Raw genomic sequence first — 24,245 nt, 5'->3', positions numbered from 1 at the left:
CAAGCGTGCTGTTAGTGATTTTACTGGAATTTAAGCCACTGAACTGTATTTGATGGGGCTTACTAGGGAACTATCAACACACACACAAAAAAGGAAGTTTACTTGTAAGCACTCAGCTCAGTGAATCCAGGGAAAACAAAATACCAAACTGAAATCCATACATTTTAGATAGCTGGAAGTTGCTTATATGCGACAGGACTTAAGACTATGAGTTATGCTCTCCCAGAGTCTGCAAGACAGGCACCATTCAGCAAAATCAACATGACAGTATATGAAAGGGCTAGGAAGCTTACGATCTTTTTCGTAGTCCAAATTCCACCTTCTATTCTGTTTCAGTTAGTTGCTATTAGTATTATCTGTATGAGCTATCATGAACATTCTCACTTGTTTCACAGTAATCAGAAATCTTGCAACTAACAATAGTGAGAATCACTTTGACGACCATAAAAATATTCTAATAAGAGACAAAATATACAATTTCTCTTGTATTCAACTATCCACACAAAGGAATTTGAATGTATTACCTTAGGCAAACATCTGCTTGTAATCTCCACTAGTTAACACTGCGTATATACACTACTATAAAATACTTAGGTCATCCAGCACTCCACACATTATAATGTGTGAAAAGGATTGTGGATAAAGAAAAATCACCCAAATTAGCTAATGTTATTGATGTGTAACAAAATAGTTTCAAAATAGACATTTAATAAAATAAATACGTAAGATATGCTTGTATATTGTAGACTTAAAGTTGAAATCCTTTCAGATACCATGTTAAAGGAGGGTGTGAATGCAGTCCAAATGATTTTGTAGAGAAGCTCCTAGTATTAACAATGAGCTAGGTAAACCAGGTGCTAGGTTCATAGCATCAGTAAATTAAATCTAGATAAGTGGATCCCAGAGATGCCATTACTTGAACTAAAAATTGAATATACTGCAACACAATCTTTTCATTACTGTTCATATCCAAATGCTTGATACCATATTGAAACTCTCTTACAAGGGTTTTGTGCTGAAACTTACAACTTTTAACTTTAAATTTTGAGTTATGACTATAAGCTACCAACAGACCGTGACTGTTAACATTAAGACATGTTCTAATTTCTCATGATAAGTTAATTTGATTTTCTTGCAGTCTTTCCATCATGTCTCACATTTCAAGTGTCCATCAAATCAAATCAAATCATTCTTTCTCATGTACTTTGGGTATCAGCTGTTAGTACAGGTGGTGATAGAATACAATTTATACCACTAACTGTCAGAATAGACTGTGCATGTGTGCACATGCATGTGCCAATCATCAAATAAAATTAGGTTCTACAAGGAAATAATTTTGTGAAACAGGAAAAAAATAAGTGAATAACTGAGAAAAATTTTACTGCTCTTTCACTCTTCTCCTTTCCACGAATGCTTTCAGAAAGCCACATTTCTTCTAGGATTAACCCTTCACTGCTTTTCCTCAGTCCATACCCTCAACAGCAGCACTGCTAATTTACAAACATAATTGCTACATCTGTTCCCTATGCACTCAAAACTGTGCAACTCCTCAAAGTTCAAAACATGCACATATAGCTAATGACCTTAAGAACAAAGATGCTCTTTGGGAATATCCACATCTGAAATATTTTTTCTGTTTTATCTTTCTACTCTGCTATTAAATCTCTCTCTAAATCCATGCATATTTGAGTACAACCAGACACCCACTTAAGTAAAGTGCTGTAGTGAGACTACACCACTTCTCTACTTCTACCTGTTGATTGAATTAGGAATACTAACACAAATATGAAGCATTCTCAGTCTTTTTGCATCTCTAATTATTTTTCAAGAAACCACAACAGCATGTAAATGCAAATAAAGCAGCTAGAGAAAACCCATAGTTGGAAGAACACTTTTTGCTTGCTTGCTGAAATGTAGAACTTTTGTCTCATAAAAAGGCTAGAAAACTCAATGTGCCTTTCTTCTGGAGAATCAAAGACAGCTCACATCTGTCAACCTACACTGGCAAAACTAGCATTTAGTGGTTGGGTGTTACGAAACATGTACAATTTATGTCACAGAACTTTGTGGGATTTTTTTTTTTTATCCTTTGTAGCACGGAAATTACTCATTTTCTGAGAATAAAACTTGCTCAGAAGTTTTGGCTGTGAGGCTCTCCTTACTGGTCTAAATGGAATTTACTGTTTAACTTATAAAGGAATTGATGTAAAGCCCAGTGTAGAATATGGAAGGTGTGATAAAGAAACATTGTCTTTAAGGGGGTTTCATATTACCAATGCTCAGCAGAAATTTACAGCTTCTATACAAACTCAAAGAGCTAGTGAATCAAAAGATATTTTTATATGATTCTTACCAGGTTCAGTTGCAGACCGTGGCTCTGCATATCGCATCATAAAAAGGGGAAACAAACAAGAAAAACAATGTTAGAGATTATGCTAATAAACAGCATACTGAATGAACACCTGCTGAAATCCTGTAGACAAGTACAGAATCTTTGCAGAAACATTACAAAATAAATATGACTAAATGTTGCATTGGTAGCAGCAGTTCAATTGTTACTACTAGCCTTTAGCCATTATAATCTACAAGGCGTAAGGAAGAATGGACTCTATCCAAAATAAATTTCCCAATGCGTCCCATATCAAAAGTGGCCTTTTTGGTCATTGCCTTACTTTTTTGGAGAATTCTGAAGTCTGGAGAATCTTGAATTTCAATGCCCTGTCGAAACCACTTAACATGAATGGGAGGGGGTCCTCTCACCCTGCATTCCAATACCACTACTTGTCCCTCAGATGCTGTGGAGTTTTGTAGCTCCTGAAATAAAGAATTACAATTCAAAAGGACCCGGAGCATTTTACATTGTAAAAAATGTCTTCATGTTACCATCACACATTCTTTTTTTGCAACAGTCACATTCTGTGAACATTACTTTCATTCTGATTACATTTAATATATCACCTAAAAAGGACTATATAGTGCATACTAACTGTAGAAGCATTTGATTTCTCAGACCACCAGAAGTGGATAGTTACGGTCTCAGCATTCCTCCTCCTTCCACAAGACAGGATGAAAATCTGCAACTAGGTGCACATTGATTGACATGGTCTTGAGAGAAAAGCTGTGCTGCTTTCAGGTCGACCTCTAAAATGTACAATTGCTTTTTTTCCGTGCCAGTTATAACCATCCAAGCAACAGTAAATGACAGATAAGGATATATTAGTATGCGCTGAATAGCTTCTGTGGAAGTATTATGGCTGTATTGAATTGCTGCATACATATGAAGAATCTTTGACGAAGAGCACTAGAAGAGAGGAGAAGCTCAGTACTTTACGTGACAGAGTGGACAGGAGAAATTTACCATGTTTGCTTTGTTATCCATCAGAAGGTTATAAATCCAAGAGCCTTCTTTACTGTACTGGCTGTTTCATTTCCTTTTCCAGTATTAACAAAGCTTTAATAAAGTTTTAGGAATATTTGCAACATCACATTTGAAATTTGAATTTTATCCCTACTTGATATTTTTAGGTCTCTTTTTAATCAAATTAGTAAGAATTTTATAACATGGAAACCTAAAATCTTTTGAGTTTTTCTCCGAGTTTTCCATACAAAGAATTCTCTGTAAGGAAGCTGCTATGCAGCTTTTTTGTTTTGTTTTGTTTTTGTTGTGTTTTTTTTTTTTTCTTTATTCTATGTAAGTGGCTCATTCCTTCTGTAATTAAAGTGGATTTTGTACGCCAGCTGGCTTAAACCAGTTAATACTGGATTTCAGGCATAAGAGAGATGAGGACCAGAAGGTAACGGGGATTTTGGTGATTTCTGAGTGTCTGAGCTAGGCTTCTCATATTTCCTCCTGATATTGGAAGTTGCCTGGCTCCCTACCTACATTACTCTCCAATTCCTTGCACCTTCTTTATTCACCCTTCTGTGGTAACTGCAGTATGAATGCAGAATTCCAATGAACAGAATCAGACCTTTTCTGCCATGAGAAATGCGTATGTTGGAGTGAAGATACAAAATTGTGGAGAACAGGTTTTTTCTTAGTTTAGGCAGAATTATTTGCTGTTCCATATAATCCTTAAGTCAAATAGTTTTTGTGAAGTAATTACCTGAATATAGGTGGCTCCAAAAGTAATGCCTGCCGTTTATTTCCATGGGAACTGCACCGGGTGCAAAGAGCACAACAGCACTATTTGATATAATAAATACCCAGCTACAAAACACAATTTATCAACATAGTCACTGCCATTAGTTATGTATTTTTGCCAACAATGAGCAAGTGCCTGCTTGCTGTGCTTGTAAAATCTGGGCCAGCAGAGGTGACCCACTTTCACTGTCATCAAATGTGAAATGCACCACCCACCACCTCAGTGTGCTCACATCCACTATTTGGTCTCCATAAACATTCAGCAAGTGTCGATTATGTCAGTGTGTGCCATGGCATGGAATAATTCAGTGACACAGCTTTGCTTCTTACACATGTCCATGTCAGACACCAACATGTCAGACTGCCCCTCTACTGCCATCTGTCACATGGTAACAAAATGCAATGGAATATTGGTGGGAAGGTATAGTCTCTAAGGCTATATCACCACCATCTGCATCTGGTGTCCTGGGCCAACATCATAAAACAGGAGGGATTACTTTCAGAGAAGCTTCTGTGTTTTCTTTTTTCCATTTTAATAAATGGTGATTAAATAATAGTTCATCCTATGGAAAGGATGGCTTGAGTGTACAACAAAAATTGTAAGTTATATTCAGAGATCTGGGAAATAATCATATCACAAGAAAGTAAGAAAGTTTTTGTTTTTTTTTTTAATAAACATAACTGGATGGATATTTTTTTAACTAAACAAAAAACAAAACAAAACAAAACAAACAAGCAAAAAACCACAACCTGTGTTATCTGTTCTGGTAATGGATGGATTACCATGATTATGCGGAGCAATTGGCTCCTATCTTTTTTTTTCTTTACGAAAGATATCTCACTGGAGGACAGTCCCAAGGCAAACCCAAATAGAATATTCATGTAATTCCTCTAGTGATATTAACAGGATAGAAGGAATAAGAACATCATTGTGTCAGTTGAAAGGAATTACCACAGAATGTCTTCATACAGAAAAGGACCTACCTCATAAAATCTGCAATTTTTTAAATCCGATCAGACTCCTGCTTTATGACAATAAGTTTTTGATATTTCCTTCTGGGCTAAATGAATACCCTATAAAAATCATGATGGATAAACCATACCTTAGTAAAAATGAGTGCAGAATTGATAGGCTTAGATCCATCCAGATGGTGCAGGTAGGAATTAGGGCTTTGGACCTGCAAAATATTGCAACAATACTATGAAATGCAAAGAAAATGATGTTTGAATAACACCATCTGTATATACATATTCAATAACACAAATTCAAAAAATAATGGTTTTAATCTTTTGTTCTCATTATAGCACACTTAAGTGACATCCCTATTTCATTCTGTTGTACTTCTTGTATCAAAATTGTTCTACACTTCCAGTGAGAACTTTGTATCTAAGCACCTGCCTTGAAATATTTTGTGTTCAACACTTATATCATTCAAGTAAGTCCTTTACATCGAAGCAGTTTTGCATTTTCTGCTATTATATCCTATGACTGATTTTGAAATAAATAAGAGTATCTAAAATTTATCAACATTAAACAAAAAAAGGGAAAGTAATTTACCATGTACAATTTAATAGTGATTTTATTTTTTTGCATTTCATGATTTATATGTAAAGTCTAAGTCATCCACCATGCTGTTAAAACTTACTGTAAACTAAAGAACACTGATTTTCTATATTTATGCCTTACCAAGTAAAATGTACAGAGAAATAACAGTGGTATTTAATTTAACAAAATTACAATATTTTGGAATCAGAAGAAGTCACTATTTAGTAATATCCTTTGTAATTTACATTGTCATGATGTCAACTGCTCACATGCTGCAGTGATACACACTGTGAGAATCCTCACGCTCCATTTGCTAGACAACTAGCTAATTTTTTAAACCATCACTCTTAATATCAAAAGCTCATAGTTCAATAATATAGTTCCTCAAATGACAGAGCTTTTCAGGACTTAGACATTTTGAAATGAATTTTAAAATACTTCTATTAATTTAAAAAATGTCTGGAAATACCTGCTGACTGGGCACGGAGATGGGTTGAATTACAGCTGTGGTGACTCCACACTTTGGTGACGAAGATCCTATTGTCAGGGAAACAGAGGTGGTTTTCTTTTGGGCCCTGAGAAAGAAAAACAATACAATAGTTTATAAAATATGAAATCAGTTTGTAACTAAAGGTCACCTTGTATTTTCCATATCTTTGACATTTTTATTCCACTGGTGTTGATTAAACACTGATGATACCTGCTTAACAATCATATGTTTTCGTTTTGGCTATAAGACTGTTACATATATCATTAACAGTGAAAAGATTAACTGTGGAGGAATCTTGACTGGAAAACAAACTGTGACAAACTTATGCTTGCACAGTCTAGTAACTACTGGTATCATAAGAGTTAAACTAATATATGTGTATATATATATATATTCTAAACCTCTGAATATTTTTTCTGGAGGCACGTGGCTAGGCAATTACAAACAAAGATTTGATTAACTAAAAGTTACTCCTAAGTATGAAAATTTGCTAACTACTAAAGTATTGGGGTAGACTTCTTAGACAGAATAAGCACATTAACAAAATCTATAATCTTCATACTGCACATTTATATCACATGAAAGAAGGAGGACAAGGACAAGGACAAGACATACATCCAAGATGCTTATTCAATTCTAAAATTGCTAAAGATTTCCCAGTGTGCCTCATCAAGAAAATTTGAACATCTTTAGCTCTATTTCACCCACTTACTGTGGCATAGCTCCAGATTTTGATTTGAAAATTAAACTTTCACTCTCTGAATCTGTGGAACTGGCACCTGGAAGAGAAAGTATATTCAATAATCTTTTACCAATTTCTTTTAAGCTCAAATTCCAAAGGAAAAACTTTGCTACTTCTGCATTACACTTCAAGTTACTTGCAGTATGCATTGTAAGACATTCCAAGTGTTGAGAATTTTCTGTAATAAGAAAATCAGCAGTAGTTTATCTGCTAACACACTGTACCTATATAGTTTAGGCAGTTGCAGAAATCATGCCCATGCCAATTTAATTTCAAATTGTTTTCATAGAATCATGGAATGTCTTAGGTTGGAAGGAACCCCAAAGATCATGAAGTTCCAACCCCCCTGCCACAGGCAGGGCCACCAACCTCCAGATCTGGTACTAGAGCAGGCTGCTCAGGGCCCCATCCAGCCTGGCCTTGAACACCTCCAGGGATGGAACATCTATAACATCTCTTAGAAGCCTGATCCAGCACTTCACCATTCCCTCTGTAAAGAACTTCCCCTTGACAGCCAATCTGAACCTTCCTTCCTTGAGCTTAAAAGCATTCCCCCTTCTCCCATCACTGTCTACCCTTGTAAAAAGTTGATTTCCCTCCTGTTTATAATCCCCTTTTCAATACTGGAAGGCTGCAATTAGGTCTCCCTTCAGCCTCTTCTTCTCCAGGCTGAACAAGCCCAGCTCCCTCATTTTGCCTTTGTAGGGGAGGTGCTCAAGCTCACTGATTATCTTCATGGCTCTCCTAGGATCTTAGCTGTATTCCTTTGTTTTGAAGCAAATATGACAAAAAATAAAATAAAATAAAATAAAATAAAATAAAATAAAATAAAATAAAATAAAATAAAATAAAATAAAATAAAATAAAATAAAATAAAATAAAATAAANAAATAAAATAAAATAAAATAAAATAAAATAAAATAAAATAAAATAAAATAAAATAAAATAAAATAAAATAAAATAAAATAAAATAAAATAAAATGCTGACTACTACTATTCTACTGGAAGTGTATAGTTTCATTTACTTGAATGTAAAAGCTTAAATCTTAGGAGAGCATATGTCTTATATACAATAATAAATCTTCAACCATAATTAAGAGCACTCAGCATAGGAAGGCATTTCCAGACTAAACTTGCTACCCACTATTTCCACATTTCAGACTATTCCTATCAATCTACATGTGACATTTACTTAGTGATGCTTCTTTCCAGTCTTGATATATTGTATGTGTTTGGAAATACCCTGAATCCACTTGAAGAAAAGATGGGAAATTATTTATTTTCCCATTGTCTTATTTTTTTCTAATAGCTACTGGTTCTTTGTGCAAGAGTTTTTCTAGACATTTATGCAGCATGTATAATTCCTCTAAGGATTTGTACATATATGCATAGCTGAATTTGAATTACAGATCATAGAGAAATCATATTCAACGTGCATAGTATTGCGTAGATTGACTTACAGTGAAACAGAACTTGAACTCCAGGACGCAAGTTCCCTACTTACTTACAAATTATGGGCAACAAAAATCAAAACTGTAAGTAACACAGAAGGGTTAGAAAAGAGAAGCAATGTCAAGTGAGCAAAATGAGTCTACATGTAAGTATTTCTCATGAGTAAAGGGTAAAAATGTCTTGCATGGCTGGGTATAATATACAGAGGAAGGTGTGAGACACCACTGTCATCAAGATTATTAATGTACAAAACAATGTTTGCATGGCAATCTGCTTTCCATAAAGATGATAAGGGAGTAACATAATGGCTTGTACAGTTCTCTCTTTGAAAGGTAAATGTTGTAAAACTTCAAGACATAAATTCCACATGGTAGAACTGGACTTAGCCAGATCTCAAAATATGAATTCTTACTCACTGTATCTCCCTTTTTATGTCTCCTGTTTTTAGTGCTGCTTCTGCTGCTACAACTTCCTGTAGAATTATAAATTAGTTTTCTACCTGAGTATTTCTGAAATCATACTCCCTTCTGCAAAGAAAAAACCTTACCAAAATTTATAAAATCCAGAAAGTCTTGGGGATTTTGCTATTCTATCCTGGGAACACAGTTTTGAGTATAGAAAATACAAGAGAAACCTTATAAATAATGCACTTTACTCATTATTCAGCTAAATGACAGGGGGAAAAAAGATTGCTTTCTTAATCAAAAGCATTGTAATAATTTTAGTATAATATAATTCTGATTTACAAGTACTTGTTATATTAATTTGTTTTCAATTAATTATTAAATGAATGTTAAAGAGTTACAAAACCAGTAAAAGATCTTAATGAAAGGCTTGAAAGATACATTAACTGAAGTAAAAATCGAATTTATGCAATTAATGCAATTATGTAATTAATATTACATGACTAATAAACAGTCACTCGATTGTGGACAAAACTAGTGTTACTGATTTACATACAACCCGACTTAAAGTTAGGGTGTCAAATATGAAGAATTAAAGAACATTTACTGGTAACTGAAGGGAACTTATTTGGGACAGTCACCTTTATTCACACTAGAAGGAGGTTCAGAAATGTCACAGGAATTACTGCTACTCTGAAAATCATTATTAGAATAACCAGTTAAATCTTTTATTTACAGAGGCTACTTAAAGCCTGCTTACAAAATGCTCTACTTGTTCCTCCCTTTCCATTTTTGATCTTTTAGCCTCAAATAAATAGCAACCTACCCAGTGATTCTTGGAATATTCACTGAAATATCAGTGTAATCTTCAGAATATACTGCTTTAAAAGGAAGCTGAGAAACACCACTCAGTTATCACTAAGCAAATAAGATTCAAGAGTAAACTTCAGCTTAGGTATCTACCATGTCTGTGTCAAGTATCTTTTTATTTCACCTCTTACCTTCAATGAATATTTCAGCTGATGTACTATCTGAACCAAGGGAATTTGAAGCCAGACAAGTATAGCGTCCAGTATCGTCTTCAAAGGCTTCTGCTATAATTAGGGAATGAAGTCCTCCACTTCCAGAATGTATTTGAATGTCAGGGGAATTCTGGAGTTCTTTTCCTTCACAGAACCATCTGTAGCCCACACACATTTAGAAAGACAAAGGAGAAAATGAACATAAAATATTGGTTCAGGCTCATCACACAAGAACACATTACACTGCTGCAAAAATCTAAATTGCTATTGAAAGCAGCACATTGTGCTTTGAAGTGTTTAATGGCATTTGCAAAGAAATAATTTGGTGGCATAAATTTTCTTAAAGAAGCAGTGAGACATTTCTGGATCTTAAAAACAACAACAACAACAACAAAACCACCTAAAAATTAAATCTATTCCCTGTTTTATACAGGTAGATTTAATGCTTTCTGCATATTTTATGTACTGGCTTGATTTGAGCACAGTCTAATCCATTTCAAATAAAACTTCCTTCTTTCTAAAACTCACTGATTCAAGATGCTTGATTTTTTTCTTTAGATGACATCCACTTGATCTAATGTAATCTCGTTGTTCTATATTGCTGAACTTCAAACTCCTGCCTCAGAATAGGAGCGTAAGCTGGTTTTGTAACCTATTTTGTAGCCTATTCATATAGATATAATCAGCATGTGTTCCCTTATAAAAAAAAGTTACACCATAACAAAAGGGCCTATTTACCTAGGGTAAGCTAATGCTATTTAAATGCAGAGCCTATTTTATTTATGTTGGGATGATGAAACATTTGGCAGTGAGTGCTGTCTGAAGATCAAGTCCTTCCCTTCTGCCTAGGAGGTAACAGCATGTAAGACAGTTCCCCTTAATGGCTCAGAAGTGTGGGCAAGACCTCTGTGTTTATCAACAATAGGCCTTTTATTCCTGAAGGCTAAAAAGTATGTTAATAGTGGCATTAAAACCATATGTAATTCTCTTCTGAAATTAAAAGCCCAGTAAGTTCCTTTTCTGTTTTCTATTGTGCCCAGAAAGTGCACAAAAGTATCCTTTTTGGAAGGAACTAACAAACTTCCATTTGTTTACTCAGTAGACCCCTCTGGCCTACTTTTACAACTGTTGGGCTTGGAGACAAATTTATTCTGTCAGCTCCGCTGCCAAAATTAACATTTCTCTTCCCCCTCTTCCCCTCCTTTCCTCTCCTTGTCACGAGTCCTCCCTCCTCCCGGTGCGAGGACCTCTGCTACTATTTCTGCTCAACGGACCATCAGAGCACTAACCTCTGGGCAGCCTCTGCTAAGCTGCATTTTAAATGATATGCACAGGAGAGAGGTTAATTCAATTTCTAGACAATCACAGACGAGTCTGAAATACAAGGCTCCACTTAACCATTCGTTCTATTTTTCTTTCCTTTCCAGAAATATCCTGTGAAGGAAAACCTCTCCTCCAGCTTAATTATTTTCACAGAACAATACCATCATAGTTTCATGTATTTGTTTCATGTTTCATGACTTGTATGGCTTTCCACTACTTCCCAAATTCTGTGCTTACAAAATGGTTAAGAAATTGTGATAAGCACATAATCCTAAAGTGAAAAGTTGATGTACATATTTTTGTCAGATGATGTTCAGTAAGCAAACTGTTTTCTTAGGAGAGCAAGTTCTACACCATTCCTTGTATGTGTGCACAGCCAGTCTCAAGCAGTGGGAGCTACACGTCAGCACTTGGGAGTGAGACCCATTGCATCACACCAGTGACAGCTCTGGCAGCAAGTTCCAACGTGCGACATCACATGCTGGATGTCATGCAGACAAACACATAACCATGTAATCCAGAACAAAGCTATCTCAGCCCTCATTAAGGTGATGCTTGATGAATTGGGAAACAGGTTTGACGTCTGGCTACACTGTTTACTGTGGGAAGAACAATTCACATTCATGATGGGCAACGCCACAGAATATTGGAATAGATTTAATTATATTCTTTTATATTATATATCTTTTTCTAACTGTAGTGTTTTTATTGTTGATCTAAGTTAATAGAAGGATAAGATTAATTAATGGGAACTTCATTTAGAGATTACATGAAAATTAAGTGAACAAAACATACTCAATCCTGCACTAACTTGCTAGTTGCCAGTTCACCAAAGCTTATGAATGAAAAAAGCGTCAGCTAGCAAAACTAAATGAAGTATTTTCTGGCCAAATACTGACTAAATTTTACATTTCCATCTCTATATAGTGTAGGGCATTAAAAAGCACAGGCCTAGTAAGAGGATCCATCAGCCCTATTGCCATTTTGCTTGGAATAGCCAAGGTAAGATTTTCTGCACCTTAGGACTTAAAGGTATTCAAAATCAAGTCTTTGGAGTATTCTGTTTCTGGAAGGGGGTCGTCAAAGCAATCAACACATTGCTACCAAAGGAAGACTAAGCCAGAGCAACCTGAAGGACTGATGGCTAGACACAAAAAACCAGCCACTGAATATTCCAAACTTATGCTACCTAGTGCAGCTTAACTTCTGTCCAGTCTATTCCAGGCTGCTAAGCCTTGCAGGGATAAGAGGATAAATATCTAGGTGTGAGAGGGCAATAATAATGCTTTTGGAGAGACCAAAACCCCAATTCAAACCAAAACCAGAAGACATCAGAAGTAACAGGGGAATAAATCCACTGCAAGTGCTTTACAAATAAGACATTTTTCTGTATAGAGGACATGCTCTGGACATGCTCTGGATACCAGAGTACAAAAATGACTAATCTTTCCTGATCTCTTTGCTGTAGGTACTCAATGCTAAATAAAGTGTGCAGGCAGAAACAACACAGACATATTTTACATATGTATATATATATATAGCAGTTTATAAAGTAAGAACTCAAGCTTGCATCCTATATTTACTCCTATATGTCATGCAAGCTTTCATGAAACACTGCAGAGAACTATCCCCTTGAAAAATAGTAGTAAATATTGTAATAATGCTAGAGGAAGGCAAAGAAAAAATAAAAAAAAAAATCAAAAGGAACGTAAAAAAATGGAATGTGTTTTATCAGTTACTAAGTATTACTAAATTTCAAATGATACTGAATTTCTTTGTTCTTCACTTCTTTCTTCTTAATTCTCTTCTCTCAATTTCTCTCCCTGCCTGCATTTCCACTGTACTGCTCTTTGCTTTTCCTTTTCTTCAACTACACTTAGTTTTCAACTACTGCATCTACTATATTTTAAAATGATAGCAATTAAGTATTTAATGCATGCAGAGACACAATCAGTGGACTGGAAAGTCAGTTCTCCAATGAAGCAAATTGGAGGTATTCTGGTAGTAGGTGATCAGTGGTTAAAATACTTGTTTTCCTTTATTCAAAGCCTACTTTTCCTTTCCGTTGTCTATGTTATTGTATGACAGCAAGTCAAGGACAGCAAACAATAAAGGACATCTAGATGCCAGGTGGGTGGCAGTTCATGCACACTAACATCAAGCAGCAATTTATACAACACATCTTTCATTTTCATTCTTCTTTTCCTTATGCCCTCACAACTCTCCATGTATGGAAATACATACAAACACATATATCTGGGATTGTAATGACTACGAAGAAAATATAAACAGAGTTGAACGGTACACTGACTGAGTGAGCACCAGGGCCCTAAGAAAAACAGCTCAGGGTTTTCTCTAATGCATAATCCTGCTGGAACTTGTGTTTTTTGAAAGTCACTGAGGAATAGAGAGGTTTTCCTTTCTGCACACTCTTAAAAGTTAATTTTAAATGGCAGCTGAAGTGAAACTTTAAGATAAAGCCTTAGGGAGGAATTATAGTAGAGAACTCTGACCACTAGAAAAAATGGAGAGAGATAAGTTGCAAATTAAAAAGTAATTTTATATTAGCAGTGTTTAGCATGTCCAGCAAGAAAATCTGAAATGAAATACTTTAACATTCCAATACTGAATGGTGAATGGCAGAGTCATTGGTTCCAGCATTACACTGTTTAACTTGCATTTTCTATTTTCTCCATTCAAATTAAGCATTCCAATACTTCCAGACTACAGAATATCACTATGTAGGAATCAAATTATTTAAAAGCAAGACTCATGTCATTAGTGCAAACCAACAGAATGAGGAGCAACAGGCAAAAACTGCAACAGAGGAAGTTCCATACAAACATGAGAAAGAGCTTCACCATGAGAACGACAGGGTGCTGGGACAGGCTGCCCAGAGAGGTCATGGGGTCTCCTTATCTGGAGGTATTCAAAACTCACCTGGACACTTTCCTATGCAACCTACTCTAGGGAACCTGCTTTAGCAGAGGGTTGGACTAGATCGTCTCCATATATCCCATTCAACCCCTATGGTTTTGTGATTCTGTGAAACACAAAATCAAATTTGCCATGTAAAGTCTAGAGTGCAGTGCAGTAGTGAGATTATTTTGAATGCTTGTTATTTTCACACAGCTCATTTTTTGCACTACATGTAGTGCGGTATTTTCAAGCCTTATATGTAATTCCATTATTTGTATAGGCAATGCAAGAATAACTAATAACAACGCACATACTTAAAACATTCACATTTTGTAATCTTTGAAGATCTGAATACAGATACAAAAAGCTGGTGCTGTGCTTGAACACGCAGTTAAGTAGATTAAGAAATGGCCCTGTGTACTGTAACCCACCGATGCCAATTTTATAATTAAAAATACTCAGTATAATAAATAGGTCTATTACTTACTCAGAATATAACTGATTCTTCAGGTGTTGCAGAGTGTTCTCCAAGGTCTAATTTAAATGAGGACTTCACATCCAGCTGAGTAAACTGAACAATTAGGTAGCTAGGGACCAATACTGTCTTCTCAGAAATACATAAAATTGCCAAATGATACAAAAATGACTGCATTTATAATTGTGCCCACCACTTAACAGCTTGCCATTTCTTACAAGTTAATTTTGCTTTCTCTGAAGTCAAGCTTTCCATCACCCTTCCTGCAAGGATGCAGAGAGAGGGTAGGAAAGAAAGTACAGGTGTGACCAGCTGGGCTGTGGGCTACAGAGTTCCCAAGAAGAGCAGCCAATGGTCTCTGTTGCTGTTTGCAGGCTGCAGTAACTCCAAGCATTTATTTATTTATTTATAGCTTCTCCTGTCATTATGATTTTTTTTTTTCCCCTACAAGTTTTTGAAAGTTTTTTGAGTCTCCATTAGCTTTACTTGTGTTGCCAGGATTCTGCTCTCCTTCATCATTTTGGCCGGTGACTTTAGCGAGGTCTGCTTGAGATTTGACAAGACAAGCTCCAGACAAGATATAACAGCAGAGATCCTGCCTGTAGCCTCTGTCATTCTTCTGTCTTTTAAATGTTCCACAGCCACAAATATCTTATGCCTATATAGCAACTTCTTCTAAAAAATACTGCATGGACTGCAGCCAGCCCTCATGTAGAAAATTACTGACTTTCTGCTGAATAACATCTTTTCCTTTTCTGAAAACCAAAGTTTAAGCCTTACCTCACATTAGATTTTATCTCCATCCTTTGCCCAAAAGACTGATCTTTTTCCTTACTTTTGTCCATCACCAACACACAAAGTATTGTATTACTCTTGATCTTAATTGCATGTTTTTTCAAGACAAAGACACTGACCAGGTGTAGGTATAAGACACTGATTTCACACACTTTCAGAAACCGCACACAGAACTTTCTTTTCTGCTTTCAGGCAAATAAGCAGCTATTTAACTGACAAATAGACATGGATAGACCATTCAGCTCATCCTAGATGTGGTTAATCATCAGATCAAGAAAGAGAAAAAATACCATGCAAATTAGTAACCAATTATACAATGCAAACTGCAGACAGCGTTTTACTACAAGCATGTTGATTATCTACAGGTCATACAGCCAGTTATTTACAAATAACAAATCCTGATCACTTCATAGAGTAACTTCTGTAACTATTGAATTTCTGTGCATATAATCTCAACTTTTTCTGTTTATATCTGTAAATAAAAAGCATGAATGGGTGCTTGAAAAGGAAGGTAATCACGTAGATATTAAGAACAAGAATGTTTTGTAGAAAATTTAAGTTACAAATATTTTCAGGATTTTAGACATTTTGAGAACTCTTGGATGCATCAGGTAAGTAGTATGGTACTGCAGGTTAATTTAATGAGATTCTTTATAGCAGTAATTTTCTTCAGTTCTAACTTATGGTAGAGCATGTGGTTAACATATTTAATGTAAAATATCCCACCCATATTTTGTTGTTAGGTCATTCATTGGTATTATTTTGTTTTGGAGATCATCAGGTTTATGGAGGATGTATTATATAAGCTTCAGTTTGAAAGAGGTTGATTTTCTGACACATATATGGGTACTGCTGTAACTTACAACTCAACTCAGAAAATGGGCATAATTGCAGGTGGAACTGCTTACAAAGCATATGAGACGCATTATCACACTGAGGACAGAGTCTTAGGAAAAAAGCCTTGATTTTTGTGTTACTAAAATTCCCATCAGGTGGCTTCTGAGATTAAGTGCTGTCTGTGAAATGATGGCTCAAGTGTTTTTACAGGTGCCTAAGAAATCATTGTGTTGTCCCAGAAATAACCAGGCCAAGGAAGGATAAATCAAATAAATCAAAGGGAAAAGTACTTGCTTGCCTCAGAAGTCAGAGAAGGGCAACTTCTTGCACAGCATAAGAGTCAAAAGAATTCTTATTTGTAGCTCCACCACCACTATGGCTCTGTATTTCAGTAACGAAAGCTATCACTCAGCAACTTGGTTGGCTTGAGACCATGTAATTTTTTCAAGCTCATTACACAGTGACATCAAAATAAATTTCCTTCAGAAAAGAGACAGTAGTGCCTCCCAGCAAAATACCTTCAGCTTCAAGAGATCAAGCTGTTAAAAGGCCAGAACTAAAAAATCTCTTTCCCTTCACTTAAAATTAGCTTCTTCAAATATGGGACCTCAGAGTTTAATCATAAAAGTCTTCAAGTGTCAAGTGAAAAAAATAAATAAGGATTGGCTTGAAGAATCAGCAACTCACAATAATAGTTACTAATACGTACATATATTCACCAATTAAACACATGTATATATTCTCAGTATAATTAAATAAGATATACTGAAAAATAACTGAACAGTTGCAAATTCCCCACTTGTTCTTATCCCCAGAATTACACCACTTCAGTAAGAACACACACAACAGTTTTCCAGAGTGTCTGGTGCATGGTGCCTATCTATCTCATTGCATCTAAGTACTGGGCCATCATGTAATAACAGTCTAGGTGGGACCTAATGGTTCAGAGCAATACTTTCCACTCACCTATGTGTGTCAGTAGTTGAGCAATAACTGCTCTTACATCTGATGAAGCCTAATAAAACTTTCCTCTAAAAAAATAAAGCTTAGTCAACAGGACTTTGAGCACTGCAATGGTAATTGAACGTGAGATAATTAGATATGTTTTGTTATTGAGAAACAGAGGTTAAGCACTTTCTCGAGGGTCACTCACAGTGTGTAAGAGCCAGGTTAGAACCCTGTCAGAACCACTACCTTAAGTCTAAGACCACCTTCCATGCACTTATTAGGTCTCTAGAATAAGAACAAATTCTGACCTTGAATGACTGGAGGTTAGCTATGAAATTACTGTTCAGTCATTGAAAACTCTAGTAGATTGGAATTCATAGGCTAGTGTAAATTCTTATACAGCATTGCATGGCAATGAAATGTTGGAGATTAATTCTTAGGGGTCTCTTTGTCTATTGTGAGGAAGCATTGGTGTAGACAACTTCCCTTAATGCTGAGGGCAGCTATGTACATAAGTCTTCAGTTTGCACACCAAATAACCACAGCTACCTTCATGTATATAGCAGATGCCATCCCTTGGATTATGCAGACCTAGGTTTACATCACATTACCACTTCTTGTACTCAGTATGAGAAGAACGCAGTCTCAGGAAGAAAAGAAAGAAAATTAGAAGCAGTGAAGACAGTTACAGGAGGTTAGAAAAGCTAAATACTTAACAATCACATGTAAAATACCGAACATTTTTCAGGCCCAAAGAACTGTTGAGGCTTGTAGGATTAACACAATTACATGTCTAACTAAAATGGAATGCATATTGTCCGTAACTGAAACACTGCTCTTTGTACTCTTCTTTGAACAGGAAAGGATTTTTAACTATCATTCTGTAATTATTTTGCCATATGTGGAAGGGAACTTCTTACATAACAGCCAGGCATAATAATCTTCCAGGGATAATATTTCGGACTTTGAGGGAAGGACTGAGTTAAGGAGTAAAGAGAGTAGAGAAAGAGGGTGAAATTGCTTTTACACAGTTTAAATTTTATACGTGAGGTACACTGTGTTTAATACAATTGTGGTGAGTTAGTGGTGAGTTCAGGGCTTGCAATACAGTCTTCATATGAAGCAGGAATACTTCTCAAAACCATAATAGTTAAAAAGAAGCCAAGAAGAATTTTAGATCAATAGTTCTATTTCACAGAGAGGAGGGAAAAAAAAAAAAAAAAGAGGAAATAAAAGAAACAACAACAACAAAAAACCTTGAATAAGGAAATGCTAACAATTTGCAGATCAGCAATAAGGAAAAAAAGAAGTGTTCATCCAGTGTATGTAGTCTAATACATACTATAAACACGAATGGCAACAGTGAAATTTACCTTCAGAACTAGCAAAGATCTTGCTGGAGTTGTGAAAGGTAGGAAATTATTGTATCAACTATGACGTATATTGCAGCCTCTGTGCTTTTTAAATGCACAATTAAGTGACCCTTGCAGAATTATCTGCATTATTGCAGCTGAATAGCTAAGCCTTTTAATTTTCATCTGGAACATTAGCTAAACTATATCAGATTAAATACAAAACTGTTTCATATGGGTGCCATTCCTGCCATCATTTCCCTCTTTGTGGTAGGTAATTCCAAGCTAGAGACAGTAAATATGACTTCGTTGACTGGAAGATAAAATACTTGGTTCCCGTGAGTCAGGACAGTAATGCAGCAGTTGAAATCAAAGGAAGAAAACTGTCAGCTGTTTTGTCGGTGCCTTGCATGAAGTTTGACAGCAGTCAGGCTACAGTGATGGGCACTGTCCTGCAGAACAGCAGAGACTGCAGAGAACGAGTCAGCTCTCACTGACCATGACTTTCAGTAACAGCAGAAGGTCTCAGGTGCCAAGCAGGGAAACTACTAATACTGAAACATTCAAGATGACAATGATCTGTATTCCCAGACCGTTGCAGAAATGTTGATGATAATCCATGCAGAACATTATACATTAATGAATAAAGGCAGAATAGAACACTAATCCATTTACCCATATCTTGATTGTAACTATGCAGCCAAAGCATGACTGAATTTGTTTCATATATTTACAGATAACAAAAGCAGCAATCGTATCATTAGAACAGATGGTTTGGCTGAACTTAGGGGCATGTGACTTGGAGACCATATAATAATTTCTGTTAGGAGATCAAAGCCATGATGATCATTAAGCCTTTAAACAATGTCCTCATTCAAGTGCCCTCAGAACTATTTGGAAAAAAATGATAATTGTTTTTCGAGGGTTTACGTGACATACCTAACAATATATAGAAACAAAATTGCAGGAAAAAAAAGAAGTTAATGTCTTGGTGTATTAAAAACTAAAAAAAATAAGACATAGTAACTACTAACACTCTGGTGCTTTGTTTTTGTTTTAGATCAACAATTTCTGACTGTTTGTTCATAAATGAAAACAGAATGTTGTACACAAACCCTACTCTGCTGTTGTGACAAGTTTTCACTTAAACAGGGAGCAGCAGCAGAAATTCTGATTATTCCAGTTCAATTTTAGTCTAAGAACTTTCTTTGTGCTTTTTAAAGTTTGATATATATTGAATTTTTATATTGTTTTCACATTTTCTTGCCAACCCAGAAGGTAGCAGGGACTACATAGTCAAGACCCAGCAAAAAATGCAGCCAGTTTGCACTTTTTTGAAAATGGTTGACATTTTTGTCAATTTTAGTCCTCAATTTATAGATTTAATAATTCCTAAATAGGCTACTCTCCTTCATCTGTACAGCTAATGCCTGCTGTATTGAATACATTCTTTAATTTGTAATTCTGATTCTTTGCCACTGACTATATAATGCCAACTGGAACTGTGAGAAAACTATTTAAGAAGAAATTGAGAAAAGGAAATTTTTAAAGCTAGAGCTGAGGTCACGTATATAATTGTATTACATCATAACCTAAATCTTAACTTTCTTTTCAACAATAGAGGAGTATCTAGATGAGCCAGAGCAGTTCCGACACTTTGCAAACCTATATTTGTAACACAAATAATTTCTAAGCCTACTGGTGTGGAATGAAACCAGCACCTTTTTGAATTACAATTTTAAACGCTGACTAGCAAAAAAAGTACATCATCAATACTGCTTATGTGTGTTCTGATTCATAAACTATTTTTAGCAAAAACACCCTTTTCACAGTTCTTGGTGAAAAGAATGTTTAATCTGTATGTGGCAGTTGTCATCTTCAGAACTGTACTTTCCTTGGATACACTATTTCCTTATATCCTATTTCAGAGGTAGGTACAATGACATACATAGCAAAGTCACCCATCAGGAGCTAAAGCAGAATTCAGACCTTTGCAGATAACATCTGGGGAGTCTGAGAATAAATCCAGCATGTGTCAAATGAAGGGGACTAGTTGAGACAGCAGATGAGAGGAAGGAAAGGGTGGGGAAGGAAGGCTGTCTTTGGAGCCACGGTTGTCCCAAAGCAGCAAAACCTATGCCACCATTTCCTCAGCATCCTTCCTTATGCACAGCATCCTTTTACAGAAATTACAAAGCACAGGCAAGATGTTACTGACTTACTGTCTTTACTGGGCAGAAAGACACTTGTCATTAAGCTTAACCTCTGAATTAGTGTACACATCAAAACTTATGAGACTATTAAGGGGAAGACAGCACTTATTACCTAAACCAGACCTGAGGACTAGGTATCCTAGGCATCCCATTTACCTAATGAACAGTGATTAACTTATGCTGCCTGTTCAGCATCTACTGAGTACAGCTAAAGCATTTACACACTGTCATAGGCTGCAAGACGCAGCACAGCTCTCGCTTAATGCTTTGGTGCCATCCTTTTAGAAAAGCTTAAATCCATAGCTGCCAGCTGCCAAAAGCAACACAATTTGAACGCATGCGCACACAGTGTTATGAGCTCAAGTCACTATCTGGGCTGCTATGGCCACTGCCTACGTGCTCTGTACATTCATCACATCCAAGATTTCTCCCATATACTGACACATACTGGCGCAGCCATCCATATTTCAAATCATAACATGTATTTTTCACCATTATTAAGAAAAATGAAATATTAAATAGTATCAAAAACCACTTTTATGGGAAAACTGAAAATTACACAGGAATCCAACATGTTGGTGGGCAGTGCTCTAGAATGCTTTACAGCTATGCACATTACTGCAATGACTAGTATTTACATATGCTTTCTTTAGCCCAAGTAGATCCTAGAATTCTTTGATCCTTGTTTCCAGCCCTTTTCAATGATGCCTCTTTTCACTGTTTAAAAAACTGAAGTAAGTGAGGGGTAAGTGAGTATTTTGCTTACAGATAGTCAATCCAGATTGTCCTACAGTCAGAAAATGCCAAAGGAGTAGTCCTAAGTTTGGCAAGAATGACAAGTTACACATTAATACTGACTAACACTTAGAAGCTCTATCAGTGCTGACCTTGAAATGCAGCACAGAAACAAATATTCAGATCTTTCTATAAAACCTTATGCCCCCTATATCATGCAGCAGAATTTTACCAGCTCTGTTTCACCCTCTCAACTTCTCACTGAGATCTCTCCTTCCATTTTTTTTTTTTGGTTTTGTTTGTTCTTTCTTGTGTGTTTTTTTTTTCCTGGTATAAAAGCTGCATTGTTTTATCTTTACTACAATTGTCAGGTCTATAAACAATTCAAGTCAGTTTGTATGTATTTCATGTGCATTAATACAGTATAACTGTACACTGAAGGAACACAATAACACATCAGGGACAGAAATTTCACCTCTTATCAACGTAAATCTGTTATTCAGAAATAACGCTAGTTTTCTCATCTGCATTATGCACTCCAAGGTTACGAATATCTTTTAAACATTCACACTGCAGTTTATGTAAGGCAGAAATTAACTACACAGTGATTTGTCAACACTGGTTAAAGGTTGATGCTGGCTTTTTTTTTTTCTCTCTCTCCAGATTTCACCATTCTTTAAAAAAAGTTAAGAGAAAAGTTCACGTGGAAATTAGAGAAAAAAGTGATATTCAGAAACTAGTTCAAAAGGATGTACACAACCTTGTGAAGGCTTATAGTCTTTTCCCAGTTTCAGCCAGCTAAATTTACTACCCTGGTACTTAAAGACAGCAAAAATCTTGTAATTTTGTATTGCATTTGCTGTTGCCGAGTAATAGTTTCATACTGTTCCTAGACAGTTTAAGAAATCTTCTTCCTATTTACTTCATTTTACAACCAGAGAATAAGTAATTTATCTATATACAATGAGAAAGGCCATTGTCCTTCATTTTTACTTTCCATACCTTCCATAATTTAATTGGAACAGAACATATTTAGTGAGATGCATGACTGACAGATACATCTTCCCTCATCTCTGTCTTTCTCCTTCTCTTTCAAATCAGGTCCCTGTAATGTAAGAATTCTTGGGGTACGTTTGCTGTAATGTAGGAGAGAGGCATGTTTGTATTCCATGTAAAATATTCAAAGAAGCCATCTCTCCTTTTAGTCAAAGGAACGTTAAAAACTGTTTTAACCCTGACCTTATCATTGAATGCCATGATCCCAACGCTTAGCCTCCAGGCAATTAAGAAAAAAACTGTTTGAGTACATTCAGCCAACAATTTCCACGTTAAAAAAAAAGTCTAAGTTGGAGCCATGTGGTCTCAATCAGGCAGTAAAAAAACTCCCTGTTATGTTCGTAAATGCAGAACTGCAGTATGCCTATAACCCCTCTTTTAAATCATCTTAACCAGATCTGAATCACTCTCACCACAAATGATTCGGTGGCCCTGGAATGTGCTGGGGTAGACAGAGTTGCTCTGCAATGAACATTGGGACATCTCCCTCTTCCCTAGTGTTACAAGTGTTGCAGCAAAAAAAAAAACAGTCTTTAAAAGGTGAAAGCCAAGACAAAAAAAAAAAAAAAAAAAAAAAAAAAAAAAAAGGAAAAAAAAAAAGAAGTGACATCACAGTTGAATCATTCAAGGAAAAAAGGAAAAAAATGCAACTACTGCCTAATAAATCAGAGCTGTAAGCCACAAACCAAAGCCAGCCAGTACAGCCACAGGACAGCTTTTCTTGCTGAAGCAGAGATACCACAAGCAGCTGGCAGATACATGTGTAATTGTAGTCAGAGAGAGGTACTGAATTCATTAAGCTAGCCAGACTCAGAAAAGTTGATCAATTAAGAAAGCAGAATAATCATGATTTCAGTAACAATCTGTGCATCCCTTTACAAAGCACTGCAGCATTGCTTAACATGGGCTGCCACAGTTCTTGGCACAGATAATAATTTATGTGGTGCTTCATTAAAAGATTATAGACTGATCACTTAGGATGAATCAAAGCCTGTGAGGTACTTGCATAACCTGGATAAACACTGCTAGTGAGGAAGAACTAAGCACCTTAGCTTTCTCAGGACCTCATAGAAGGAGTTCCAAAATGTTACTTACTTTTACAATTATAATAGAGGAGGGGGAATGTAATTCCCCGGGGTCTTCTAAAAGTCAAATTTAAGGAGCAAATAAGCAAGCCTTGCTTAACTAACTGCAAGATTCTAAAATGTCACTTCCTCTTTAAAAGTCTGTCTACAGCCTGAAAGATTTTTTTGTGTCTTAAATCACCTCAAAAAGCAATTGAAACATGTGGCCAAAGCGAAGTGCATTTATAACAGGAATAGACCAGAGCCAAGAGGTTTGGATCCAGATATTAACCTTCTCATACAGCAGACATGGTAGAATCCAAGGTTTTTGGTTAAGGCCCATCTCTGAATTTCCTCACTGCCAAACCTCACAGTCAGTAGAAAGTATGCATTAGCACATCAAAGCAGGAAAAAAAACATAAAGATGTCACATTCTTCCAGTACATCAATGGGGAAGAAAAAAAAAAAGAAGAAGAAAAAAAAAAAGAAAAAAGAAAAATGAAGTCATTATAGCACCCATGTAAACTGTGAAACTGAAAGCAACTGCTGAGAAAACCTGACGTAGTGCCATTAGCAGGGGGGAGCCCAGCACTGGAAAACCCTATTCCATTTTTAGCTCCGAAAAAGAATCTTTGCTAGTTCTAGTTTGCAATTCCAGTTCAGTGAATAACTTGCCAAAAATAGAGCTAGTAACTGCCATAGAAAGAAATGCCATAGTCCACAACAGA

General features: G+C 35.9%; 1 protein-coding gene across 6 annotated transcripts in view; it reads right to left on the bottom strand.

Moving 5' to 3' along the window:
- Positions 1–24,245, bottom strand: part of PALLD (palladin, cytoskeletal associated protein) — a 170,403-nt gene that overhangs the window by 106,941 nt on the left and 39,217 nt on the right. For all 6 annotated transcript variants that reach the window (XM_015860905.1, XM_015860903.1, XM_015860904.2 and 3 more), the window contains 6 exons: positions 9,780–9,958; positions 6,893–6,959; positions 6,160–6,265; positions 5,248–5,322; positions 2,673–2,814; positions 2,354–2,377 (listed from right to left, as the gene is read on the bottom strand). In XM_015860905.1, the coding sequence (XP_015716391.1) occupies positions 2,354–2,377; positions 2,673–2,814; positions 5,248–5,322; positions 6,160–6,265; positions 6,893–6,959; positions 9,780–9,958 (593 nt within the window). The remainder of the gene's footprint in view (positions 1–2,353; positions 2,378–2,672; positions 2,815–5,247; positions 5,323–6,159; positions 6,266–6,892; positions 6,960–9,779; positions 9,959–24,245) is intronic.

Source organism: Coturnix japonica, chromosome 4 (genome assembly GCF_001577835.2).
Source record: "Coturnix japonica isolate 7356 chromosome 4, Coturnix japonica 2.1, whole genome shotgun sequence".
Lineage (NCBI taxonomy): Eukaryota > Metazoa > Chordata > Aves > Galliformes > Phasianidae > Coturnix > Coturnix japonica.
This window is presented reverse-complemented; position numbering and strand designations above follow the sequence as displayed.